Source organism: Camelus dromedarius, chromosome 27 (assembly GCF_036321535.1).
Source record: "Camelus dromedarius isolate mCamDro1 chromosome 27, mCamDro1.pat, whole genome shotgun sequence".
NCBI classification, from domain to species: Eukaryota; Metazoa; Chordata; class Mammalia; order Artiodactyla; family Camelidae; genus Camelus; species Camelus dromedarius.
The window spans coordinates 901893-914038 of NC_087462.1; the positions used below are offsets into that span (position 1 = coordinate 901893).

The window sequence follows — 12146 nt, forward strand, 5'->3', positions numbered from 1 at the left end:
CAACTGTAAAGCCATCATCTGGTAGGAGGCTGTGGAACCAGGCATCTCACGCGCACCTTTAATAAACAGCTGTCAGATCGCACTCCACACTGCCCGTGGTGCTGCCCTGAGATGGCGTGGCTGGGACAAGGGTCAGGAGGGGAAATTCACAGGCCTTTCCGCCTGGCCAAACCCGCCCCAGGTCCAATGCTGCCTGCAGAACCCTGCTCCCCAGAAGCGCGAGGATGGTAGGGCAGAGCCCAGAGCCGGGCCGGGGTTTAGGGAGAGCACCCATGCCAGGCACGGGGGGACGGGTCTGGGGAGGAGGTCAGCGGAGTGACCTGACCCTGAGGGGCTCCAGAGAGTAAATAGTGTCCCAAAGACAGGGGTCCTCACCCAGAGATGGGGCCGGGCAGGGAGGGGTGATGCACCCCAACCAAGGGCCAGCTGATAGCAAACTGACTCTGGACGAGGCAGCCTGGCACCTGCAGCTGCAACTAGAGCCAGTCCTGCCCTGTGCGAACACCTGTGCACCCCAGGTCATGTTTCCTTTTCTGGGGAGTCTCTCAGGGTTGAGCAGGCACCCTTTCTTTAGGGAAAGAGCAACACCTCCTGGGGCGTGTAGCGTCTCCCATCTGAGGGCTCTGCCGTGGTGGGGCCCAGTGCTGCCCCAAGCTTCCAAGGAACCCGAGAAAGGACTGGCTCACAGAGGCACCATTCAGGCGACCAGACATGGGGATTTCACCTGAGGGGCTCAGTGGGGTTGTCCACCACAGGCCTGGCCCCGGGGCCACCTCCCACAGATCCACTGCTTCTCTGGTCTTCATGGGATTTGTTTTAGGGTGAATGCCCTTTTCAAGATTCTTTCCTGCCCCACCGCCCACCTGCCCACAGGTGGAGTGTGCAAGGAGTGGGGGCAGTGAGGTGAGGGCTCCGGGCAAGCAACTGACCATCCCATCCTCTCATGGGAGCCCAGGCCTCGCGCCCCATAAGACAGAATCCTGCAGCTGACGGACAGACAAGTGTCTGCCCCGAGGGAGTGCCCACACCTTAAATGGGGTGCCCGGGGCCCCGAAGGGTGCTACCCCGTCCCTAGGGCCCATCTCAGATCTGGGCCCCGCAGGGCCATTGCTCCTCACAACCAGGGCCACCATGGGCAGGGGAGGAGACTGAACTCCCCCATCCTCTCCCGGAATCTCTGGGGGCCGCCAGTTCATATGCCAGAACCAGAGGGGTGGGTTCCACCAGCTCAGCTGAACGGGTGATCAGTGAAGCAGGGTGCCTGGGGGGAAGGAGGGGAGGAAGGCTGGACCGGCCCTCGGGTTCTGGGCCCACAGGAAGTCCAGTCCGGGCTCCACGGGTATCGAGCCCCAGGAAAGAAGCTCCGGGGTGAAGGACATGTGTGCGCCCCAGACCCACCCTCAGGGAGGGACCCGACCAGCTGAAGCCCACTGCCCCTGCCGCAGCCACACACCCTGGGCAAGCTGCGTCCCCTGGGGTCTCTGGTGTCAGGGAGACGTGCCTAGGCCACGGGAGAAGGGAAATGCAGAACCTGCTTCTGGGACCCAGGGCTCATGTCTGAGGTGTGCTGGTCAGGTGTTCAGGGGAGGACCCAAGGTTCTGCCGAGCCTGGGGGCCAGGTCAGCCTGAGGAGGTGGCCACAGTGCCGGGCAGAGCCACCTGCCCGACCTGGCGAACGTCGCGCTCCAGCTTCTGGCCGGCTTGCTGCAGCTCCTCACACTTCTGCTTCAGCCGGGTGCCCGCCCGGCGCAGCCTCTGGTTCGTGGCCACGTAGACCCGGCTCTGCTGGTAGAGCTGCTCCCGCTGGGCCTCTGTGTCCTCGGCCCTCCCGGAGGGGCCTGGGGAATCTGGGGACAGGACATGACAGCATCACTGCCCGCTGTACACGGAAAGAACTCAGTTCACCCCCCAGAGAAAGCATGTGACTGAAGAGGACAGGTCACAGGGAAAAAGGCCTGACTCCACTGTCCCCTGGCCCTGCCTTGGGGTGGGCTCCAGTTCCTGGAAAGGGCATTGACCCCATGATGGAATCACAGAGCAGGACGGCTCTCATCTGTACTCCTGAAACCTCTCCGTGGCTGTGCAACCTCGTGATGCTCAACACTCAGGGAGTCGGAGGGAAGCAAGGAGGGCGTGACACGCACTTCTCAGTGACCCGCTCCCCAAAGGGCACGCCTGTTGAGCGGGAGATGGGGGGTGGGGCAGAAAGAGCACAGGCTTCAGGGCAAACTGGAGACACATCGAGTTCCCCTCCACTCTGCCTGGTCCCCTGTCTCTCGACAGGCCTGGAAACCCTGGCATTCAATTAAAAATCACCTTATCACCTGCCTTAGTAACAGGGCGGGAAAGCCTGACAGCGCACAGGGAGGCCAAGTGTGGTCCCAGACACAAACACAAGCCAGCAAAGGAAGCCACCTCTCCCCTGAAGTGGGCCCTGGCAGTGCCCAGGCCCCGGCTTCCCCAACCTCGTAATGCCAGGGACCTGGGTCCATGATTCTTAGACTGGGGCTCAAGCAGCCTGGGAAGACCCAGCTGCAGTCGCAGAAAAAATGCCACTTACGTTCCACGGGCTGCCCGGTGCAACATAGCATTCCGGGCGGGGAAACGCCCTCCAGCTGGGCGGTCCCGCGCACCACCGGCCAGGGGTGGCTCCTGGACGCTTAAACTGTGGCCACGTGGGGCAAAGAATTGAATTTTCTACTATTACTTAATAAAACAAAATTTCCCAAAGCGTTTCTCACTCTCTACCTTCCCAGGAGACTTATATGTAATGTCTCTACCCACTAGAATGGCCTGAAGGTAGGCATTTTTATCTTTTTTGTTCACCTCTCTGCTTCAATGCTTAGAACAGAACCTGATCCGTAATAAGCTCTTAATGAAGGTTTGTTAAGTGAATAAATGAACACAAAATTCACCGTACAACTGTAGGCGTGACCCTGTAGTCACTTAGCTGATTCCATCTTCTGTACAAGGGGTGAACACGCTTTTTCTGTAAAAGGCCAGGCTGCCTCTGTCCTGACTACTTAACTCTGCTTCTATGTCTTCAAAGCAGCCAGGTGCCTCCCCCGCCCCTTCCTGCTGGGGTCTCGAGGCCGCCTCTCCCCTGCTTGGCCTAGGCCCTACCTTCCCGGGCCAGGGCGCTGAAGACGGGGTCCTCGGAGGGGGCCCCGCGCACGTCCTCCAGGATCTGCTCCACCGTGGGGGGCGCCGGGCGGGTGGGCAGCACCACGCGCTTCTTGGCCTTGGAGCCCATCCCTGGAGGCGGGAGAAGGGAGCGCTGACCCGGCTGTTCCTCCCGCCCAGCGAACTCCTGCACAAGCTCCGGGGCTCCGCTCCCGGCGAAGCCCGCCCTGCCCCACTCCTCCCAGGGCCGAACAGCCCAGGCACAGGCGCCTCAAAGTCCGGCTCCACCCAAGCCACAGCTTCCCCCAAAGTTCCCGGCGCCACGGCCGCCCCACCTAGGAGCGCGCCCCAAGCCGCCACCGCGGCCGAGCAACCACTTCCGGTTCCGGTCGGAGCGCGGACCCTCCCTATAGGCACGTGACGCACACTTCCTGCCATCTCCTGCTCCCGCCCACCGCGAAGCCACGCCCCCTCCTAAGGGGGCCGCGCCCTCCATGGGCGGGAGTGATCGGAGAAGAGAAACGATTGGGCCAGAACGAAGGACACGACTTCAGCCTCCCGGTTCTGGGCCTGGAAACCCAAGGGGTGGGCGTAGGGTCCGTTCCCCGCTCTTCTCGCTGCCTAACAAGGCATCCGAGTCCTGGCTCTGTGCAGAGTGGGACACGACCCTCAACCCACGTGGCTGCCATGGGACAGTTACTGTGCAGGCTCAGGCCACGTGGCCGGCGCACAGGGAGCGCTCAGTGAAAGCCCACTGCGCCACTCTCCAGCGAGGTGGCCTGGGACACAGGACTCGGGTCAGCATCTCCCTCCCACACCCCAGTCATGGCCACCTCTCCCATCTCTAAAACCCCCTCCCCACCAAGGTGGGGCGTCGCTGGACGGTGATGTTGGCCCCTCCCCTCTTGGCTAGGATGGGAAGACTGGCTCAGAGCAGAGGGAAGTTTTTGTGTTTTTAAGCAGCTTATAAAAAGTAATTTACACACAACATTGTAAATCAACGGTACTTCGACTTATGTTTAAAAAGTAATTTACATACCATAAAGTCCACCTGTTTAAAGTGTACAACTCAATGTTCTGGGGAGAGGGAAAGAAAGAGTTGCACCTTGTGCAACCATGCCCACAGTCTAACTCCAGACCATTCCCAAAAGGAAGCCCCATCCCCATCAGCAGTCACCCCTCCTCAGCCCCTGGTACCCTCTAACACACTCTGTGGACTGGCCTGTTCTGGACGTTTCACATAAATGGAGTCACACACTGTGTGTCCTTCTGTGTCTGCTTCTCTCACTGAGCATCGCATTGTGAGTTTTCATCCATGAGGTAATGGGTGTCAGTTCTTCTCTCCTATTCATGGCTGAGTGACGTTCACACGTGTGGAGGGACCATATTGCGTTGTTTATTCATTCACCTGTCCACGGACATTTGGGCTGTTTCCACATTTTGGCTGCTACAGGCTGCTGTGAGCATCCCTGCACAGGTTTTTGTGCAACTGTGTTTTTGGTTTCCTTAGGTACATACCTGGGAGCAGAATTTCTGGTGCACAAGGTAACTCTCTGTTTAATTGTCTGTGGAACTGTCTGTTTCTGGCATGTTTGTGGTGCTTACTGTGGGGCAGATGGGAAAATGACCTCATTTGAGCCTGATCCCCGGGAGTGTTAGGTGCGGCTTAATGCTGTCGCACAGGTGCAGCCACCAAGGCTCTGAGGAGGAGGCCAGAGCCTCATTCTGTTCAAGGCTTGAGACTGGACAAAATGAGCCTGGTGGCAGAGCAGATCCCCAGATGCCCAGGGCCACTAGAGGGGGTGGACCCTGGGGCTCCTGCAACAACCCAGGACTGCTTCTGGGAGTCCATGGGTGAGGCACAACCAGCCTCCCTACTCTGAAAATCAGGACAGACGAGTCCCCACCCCACTGGTGCGAGGACAGAGGAGGGACTCTTAATAGCTCTGTCCACACCCTTTCCCACTGCCCCCTTCCTGTACCTCAGGATCCTCTTTCTGTCCTAGAGAGGTGGAGAACCCAATTTCCAGATGGGGAAGTTGAGGCTGGGGTGGGGGGAGGGAGTGATGAGAGCCATGTACCCCTAGCCATGGTCCAAGCAGCCTCCCAAGGACCTCGAAGAATGGAGAAAATGTACAAAGATGGGGAACCGTTGACGGCCAGCAGGGGTAGAAGGCCGTGTGAATTGTCATTTGCGAATCACACTCTGTTAGTTCCCGGAGTTCCAGAGAAACTCACTCACAAGGATGGAGGAGGGCTTAGAGCAGTGGCAGAGGGAGTCCTGGGACTCAGAGGCCTTACAGCACGTGGGTGGGGTTACTCCCTGGGGACCCTGCCCTGCCCGGCCCTCCACGGCTGGGACTCTGGGCCCCACTGACCCCTTTTCCTTTGTGGGCTCCTGGGTCCTCCAGAGACTGACACTGGGGGGAAGATGGTTTCCATGTGAGATGTGGGGGAACCACCAACCATGCCGTGAAGAAGAGGCCGATGCCCCAAAGGAGCCCACAAGACCTGCACTTCCTATTCAACCTTTATTTGCCAACTCCAGTGGGACGCGGTGCCTGAGACTCTGGATGTTGTCGTGTGTTCTCCCCACCTTTCCCCATTCTGGGACCAGGGAGGAAGGGAGGGTGGTCGCCCACCTGCCTCTGGCCTATCTCACCCCCACCCCACCTGAACGGTGCAACTAGACTTCTGGCTCTCTTTTTCCCTTCCACCTGGACCTGCTGAGCCCGACCCCACACCCCTGCCTCTGGCCTGTGGGCCTCAGTGGCAGCCAGGGCCTTTCAGGGACAGGTTCCCACAGGGTGCCGGTCCGGGCAGCAGGACAGTGGTGCCCACCAGGGCTGGGCTGAGGCGCACGCTGGCTCTCCTAGTCAGACATCTCTGGGTTTCAGCCTGCAGTGGGGCCTGGAGTGGTGACCGGGGTGGTCCCCACTGCTGGCAGGTCCGACACACAGCAGCAGGCAGCCCGCGAGAAGGATGCTGCAGAGGAGGGAGTTCCCGAAGGCCACGGCCAGCAGGGCCAGCACCAGGGCCAGGGCTCGCCCATGGCAGCGGGCGCAGGCAGTCACGGTGGGCTGGGAGTGGCCCTTGGTGGGGGCAGGTCCGGAGCAGGAGCCCCGCTGCTCATCCAGCGTGGATGGCGGCGGGCAGGAGGTACAGTCCAGCGGGGAGCTGCCGCGGCAGGTGTAGCAGGACGAGTGGCAGCTGGAGCACATCTGCAGGGCAGGGGCGTCCAGGCCTCCAGGCCCAGCAGTCACCGCCTGCTGCGTGTGGTTGAAGTACCTCGGCGGGCAGTGGGAGAGGCAGAGGTGGCCCAGGATGTAGGCAGGGCTGTGGCATTCTGCACAAGAGACACGTCCACAGGGCTGTGAGGCCATGACCCACTGCCGCAGCCTGCCCGCCACCCCGGGCTGCACACGCACACTGCCCGCCACCTCCCAGCGGGCGGGCCCTGCCGCGCCGGGCACTCACCCTGGCACAGCCCCTCCGTGTCCCGCTGCACACACGCGCTGCTGGTCACCTGGGGGCCTGGGGGCCGTGCCGTCATATCCTCGGCCGTCCCGTAGAGGAGCAGAGTGTAGCGGTACAGCGTCCCTGGGCAGGGGTCGTGGTGGGCACCGAAAGGAGGGGGAGAGACTGTTGGCAGCCTGGTCCTGCCATTCTGGGCCCCCTACCCCTGCCACCCCCACTCCATCCCAGATCCGCAGACTCAGACGGTGCCCCGGGCCGCCTGGCACCGTCTGCACGCTGTGGACACCCATTGCTCCCTAGCACCTGAACACCTGCTGCGGGCTGGTAAGTGAACACCCACTATGCACCAGACGTGCCTGCTTAGTCTCTCCGAGGAGACCACTGGGAGCCCCTGTGCAGGGTTCAGGAGGCTGGCCCCAGGGCTCGGGGCGGGTGGGGGCCAGCCCCAGCCCGCGTGCGGCTGTCACCTGTGTTGAAGTAGTAGCCCTTGTTCTCCAGGCCCAGGGTCCACGAGCCCCGTGGGTCCTCATCCCAGAAGTGGGTGGACATGAAGATCCAGCTGTTGTAGCCTTGGCCGCTGGCATCCAAGGGTCTGGGACAGACAGGAAGGTGGAGGTGGGGAGGGGCTCAGAACCACAGTCCTGCAGGGCGCTGAGCACAGGAAGTGTCTGACTGTGGTGCCACATGCTGGCAAGGGACCAGCCCCCGCAGGCAGGGGTGGGGTCCACTTTGCGCTTGGCCCCTCCAAGTGGGGTCGCTCAGGAAGGAGAGAGCACTTGCGCCCAGGGCTGGTCCCCTGGGCCCGCACCTGATGGCCACGAGCGTAGAGCGGGTGCCCATGGGGCTGGTGAGTGAGATTTCCAGGTCCCCACGGCGGCTGTAGGACAGGGACAGCTGCACCTGCACGTGCTCCAGTGAGCGGATGTAGTTGGCCTGGCCGGCGCAGGCCGACACGTTCTTCCTCACATGCATCTGCTGCAGGATGGGGCTGGGGGCCGCAACTTCAGTGTCGGTGTCGGGGTCGGTGTCCGTGTCAATACTGAAGGCCACTCCTGCTGGCCTGCTGGGGGATGGGCTGCCAGCAGTCAGGGTCTGGGCTCAGATCATGAGACTTGCCCTCTCCTTGTACAAATGGGTAAACTGAGGCCTCAGGGCCTGCCCCCCATGTGTCCACGCCCCAGGTGGTAATGACAGGTGTGTGGGGAGGGTTGGGGAGTTGGCAGGTGGGGGTAGGGCTGGGTAGCTCGGGGGAGGGCTGGAGAGGTGGCAGGTGGTGGCTGGGCAGGTAGGGGGAAGACCAGGGGATGTGGTAGGTGTTGGGGGAGGGTTGGGGAGATGGGGAAGGTAAGGGGATCGTGGGGAGGGCTAAGGAGATGGCAGGTGAGCACAGGGACTGGGCAGAGGTGGCGCTCACGTGGGAGTGTGAACAATGTGGACGGTGCATTTCTTTTGGGGTTGCGTGGGCAGCCACGTCCGGGCCAGGCCCACCAGAAGCCCGGCATCCAGCAGCCCGTAGCCGTAGTGGTGGCTCACTGTGGGGGGGCAGCTGTCACCGCCCTGTGGTTTCGGCACCCCCACCCCTGCCCGGTCCTGCCGCACCTTGGCGTCCCACACCGTTGGTCCTCCAGTCCTCAGCCTGGAGATGAGCCGGCCTGGACGCACGAACCACCAGATGCTGCATGTCCCTCCACGTCAAGAACGGGCTGGGAGGGGGTGAAGGCAGGTGAGCAGGGGCCAGGCCGGGGGGCACAGGCGGTATGTGGGGCCCTACTGGCACCTACTTGGCCTCCAGAGCCAGGGCGATCATGCCCGCGGCCAGCGGCGCAGAGGCCGAGGTGCCTGTGTGCTTGTCCGTGCACCGGTGGTGCAGGTCTGTGGTGACCTGGGGGCACAGAGAGGGACTCAGGGGCCAGCGCACACGAAAACCCTGCCTGGTTCACAAAGTCCCAAGGGCTTCAAGCAAGAGGCACCACAGAGCAGGACAGCAGGCTCAGGGCCCTGAACAGGGTGCCTGCCCTCCTGGGAGACATGAGGGTGTGGAAGGGGCAACCACCGTGCGGCCTGGCCCTGGGACCCCAGTCTGTGTGTCAGGCGCCCACAGGGCAGCCCTGGGAGGAGGGAAGTCGGGGGACCAGGGAGCCAGGTGGGGTGGGCAGGTCCGGCTGCAAGAGGGCACTGGGCAGGCACTCACAATTTGGGGGTCTGTGGCCACGCCGCTGCTGAAGGTAGTGGTGAGTGTGGAGGCGCAAGCCTCACTGTACCAGGGCACGTGGCCCTGCTGGGTGGTGCTGCCCACGGAGAGCGTGTGGATGCTGTTGGTGTAGCCGTCACAGTTGCAGTTGTCATAGTGCAGGCCACCGTTGCCTGAGGCCCAGATGAAGAGGGTGCCCAGCCCACCGCGGCCCTGCAGACGAGAGACAGGGACAGAGACTGGGATGGAGCGTGGGCCTCCCACACAGGCCCAGGCCTCTGTGCCCCGCGCCCGCTCACCTTGGTCACGCCGCGCCTAAAGGCCTCTCGGGTGAGGATGCCCGGGCCGTCCACCGTGCGGCCATCGTCCTCAGGGCCCCAGCTGGCGCTGTAGATGTGGATGTGCTGCGGCTGCAGGCTCAGCGACTGGGCCTCGATGACGTCCGTGATGGTCCCGTCCAGCATGCGCACCCCTGTGTGGGCGGTGGAGGTGGCCTCTGTGGGCATCCTGCCTGTGCCCGGGGCTGGGGGTGTCTGGGGGGGCTCAGCATGGCCCAGGGATGAGCACGTGGCACCCAGAGGCTTCCTCCCCTAGCTCTCTGCCAACTCTCCTGGGTATTTGCAGCTACCCCGGGCCGCGGGCCTGAGTCTGTCCCTGGCGAGAGCCTGAGTACCTCCGATACGGGCGTTGTAGGCGACGCCAGTGCCACAGAGCCTGTTGTTTGCTATCGCTGCCACTTCCCCAGCACAGCGGGTTCCGTGCCTGATGCCAAGTCAGAGACAGGTTCCTGTCACAGCCCCCTCGGTCCCCCAGGGATACCAGGAGCTGCCCCCTTGCCCTGTGGGACACTAGGCTCACCGGTTCTCGTCACTGGGTGTGTATCTCGGCTGCGGGTCTGGGTCGTAGTCGTTGAAGTCATAGCTGGCCAGGGGGTCCTGGGGGAGGGTGGGAACTTGAAGGGGCTGTGACAGGCCTTGGGACGTGAGGAAGCCCTGACCCGGCCCCACGGACTCACGTAGTTGGCCCAGAGGTCTGGGTGGTCCTTCTCGATGCCGTCATCCAGGACAGAGACCACGATGCCCTGGCCGGACAGTCCCTGGCTCCACACCTGCAGGATGTTCAGGTCCGGCTGCACCTTGTTGTTCTGTGCAAGGCGGGGCCAGGGTCAGTGGGGCTCTGGCCTGGTCCAGCCCCGCCGCCCAGCCTGGCCAGCTCACCATGTACCACTGCTTGGAGAACCAGGGGTCCGTGGGCACCACCAGGGAGCGTTTCACCCGCCGCCGCAGCGTCTGCTGCTGGAACCACTGCACCTGGGGGGGACCATGCCGTGGGAGGGGACTTGGATCCACGAGCTTCCCACCCTCCTCCCAGCTTCCTGTTGTCACACTTGAGTGCTTTAGAGGGCCCTGTCCCAGAGACCACAGCAACCTGCCCCTCAGCCCTTCTGCCAATTCCTGGTCAAAAGGCCCAAATCTGCTTCCAGGGTCTGGGTGGGCCTCTTCTCTGGGTCTGCCAAGGGGCTGTGGTTTAGTGGGATGTATGTCTGGGCTGTCCACTGCTTGTCCTGGGGACCTCAGAGTGTGGGATGGGGCCAGGGACTCCGTGTTTGCTGGGGCTGCTCTTGGGGGTCCCCATGTGCCTGGGGCTCTCCCTTCAAAGGGGGCCGAAGCCCTCAGAGTACCCGCCTCCAGGGGCCAACAGACACAAGGCTGCTCCCCAGAGTGGCTGGGTTCCCAACCCTGCCCCTTTTCCCATCCTTGTTTTAGAATCCCTCTCCCCAAGACCTGCCCATATCCCCCTGCAGGGCCCACTTCTTTCTACCTCACCCTCCCCAGTGCAGGACACCCCTGTGTGGCTAGACCTGTCTCCTCCTTGGTCCTTCAGCTGCCCTGCCCCTGCCACCTCTCTACAACACTCTCTTGGAACACTGCAGCCTCACTCTCTGTTGAAACCCTCCCGTGGTTCCCCACCACGCTTTCCAGAGCCCACAAGGCTCCTTGGTTGTCTTCCTCTGCTGCACCCACAGTGGCTGTCTCACTCGCCACCAGCCCCCCACCAGCCTTCCTTTGCTGCACCCACAGTGGCTGTCTCACTCGCCACCAGCCCCCCACCAGCCTTCCTCTGCTGCACCCACAGTGGCTGTCTCACTCCAGGACCTTTGCACATGCTGTTCTGACTGACCTGGCTTGCTCTTGCTCAGACCTTTGCCCTTCCCCCCTTTTCCTTATTGATTGTCCACCCGCTAAACCAGCTGATGTTCCCCTGCCCCCATCTCAACAGTCAGGGCCATCTTCTCCCCATTTGCTCAGCTCCAGACTTGGAAACTGGCCTCCATTTCCCACACATCCAATCCATTAGCAAGCCCTGGTCTCTGTCCTGCAAGCCACATCCCCACCGTAGAGACTAGGGGGCCAAATAGACACCAAGATGCAGAACTTGGTGACTCGCCAAAGGTCACACAGCCATTCATAACAATCACAAGAATAACAGGAGGTGGCTGAGACCCCTGAGGGGGCAGCCTCGAGGCCAGGCTCACCTTGGGGTCTTTCTTCAGGCGCAGGCAGTGGCCCCAGTGCGGAGTTAGGGACTGCTGGATCACGCCCCGGTGCCGCAGATGGAAATACTGCCCGTCAGGGAAGATCTGGGAATGTGGGGGAGCAGTGGCATGGATGGGACCGGGCTGTCCTGATGGAGCTCCCCACAGGAGAGAGGCCAGGCCCCAACTCCTTACATCCTCCCCCAACCAGGGGCCCAGGTGGGGGCTTCAGGTGCCCTCTGGGGATCCCAGAATCTGAAGCTGATCGAGGCAGGAGAGACCTTGGAGTCCTGGATATCTGGGGAACCTAGGGGGCCCCTTCCATCTGTTGGGGTCTGGGGTCCTCCAGCCCCCGCCCCCTCCCGTCAATCCGGGTCCCTCCCACCTGCCCCAGGTTGACGAAGCCGAATTTGCGCGCCAGGCGCTCGACCTCCTGGTAACCCTGGGACACCCGCACAGCCCAGCTGCTGACATAGATGGGGACCCGGGCCGAGGCCCACCCCACAGCCATGGGGCCAACGAGTGCCAGGCCCAGGGCCAAGGTCAGTCGTAACCAGAGCGCAATCCGGGCAGGCCGCATTGCGGCGGGGGCGGGGCGGGGGCGGGGCCTACAAAAGCCCCTCCCCTTGGCCAAACCGCCAAGACGTCCCAGGCGCCCGCCCCGCCCCTGGAGCCATAGCAACCCCTGAAAGGCTTCAATTCCCAGGGGGCCTTGCGTCTCCCCGATTAGAAGGGCGAGATCTGATAGCAGTGTCGGGGGAACACGCGGCCACTCTGGTAGTCTGCAGACTCAAACCCTCCGGAGCCTCAGTCTCCCCA

General features: G+C 62.5%; 2 protein-coding genes across 4 annotated transcripts; both read right to left on the reverse strand.

Moving 5' to 3' along the window:
* Positions 1–30: 30 nt before the first annotated feature.
* Positions 31–3513, reverse strand: C27H19orf25 (chromosome 27 C19orf25 homolog). Its single transcript, XM_031438181.2, has 3 exons — positions 3459–3513; positions 3124–3255; positions 31–1847 (listed from the first exon to the last, which is right to left on the reverse strand). Exons 2-3 carry the CDS (start codon positions 3251–3253, stop codon positions 1621–1623), a joined length of 357 nt encoding a protein of 118 aa, XP_031294041.1. The 5' UTR covers positions 3254–3255; positions 3459–3513; the 3' UTR covers positions 31–1620.
* Positions 3514–5640: 2127 nt separating this feature from the next.
* On the reverse strand, positions 5641–11907 carry PCSK4 (proprotein convertase subtilisin/kexin type 4). 3 transcript variants are annotated; one of them, XM_031438073.2, is made up of 15 exons: positions 11713–11907; positions 11328–11432; positions 10009–10101; positions 9807–9935; positions 9650–9726; positions 9465–9553; positions 9091–9263; positions 8792–9004; positions 8382–8482; positions 8200–8303; positions 8015–8132; positions 7409–7660; positions 7068–7192; positions 6601–6723; positions 5641–6469 (listed from the first exon to the last, which is right to left on the reverse strand). In XM_031438073.2, the coding sequence occupies exons 1-15, from the start codon at positions 11905–11907 to the stop codon at positions 6000–6002; spliced, it is 2367 nt and encodes a 788-aa protein (XP_031293933.1). In that variant the 3' UTR covers positions 5641–5999. The 3 variants fall into 3 exon arrangements, with proteins under 3 accessions (XP_031293933.1, XP_031293932.1, XP_031293938.1); XM_031438072.2 differs by having other exon boundaries at positions 7409–7663; XM_031438078.2 differs by having other exon boundaries at positions 6323–6469; positions 6650–6723; positions 7409–7663.
* Between the last annotated feature and the right edge of the window lie 239 nt (positions 11908–12146).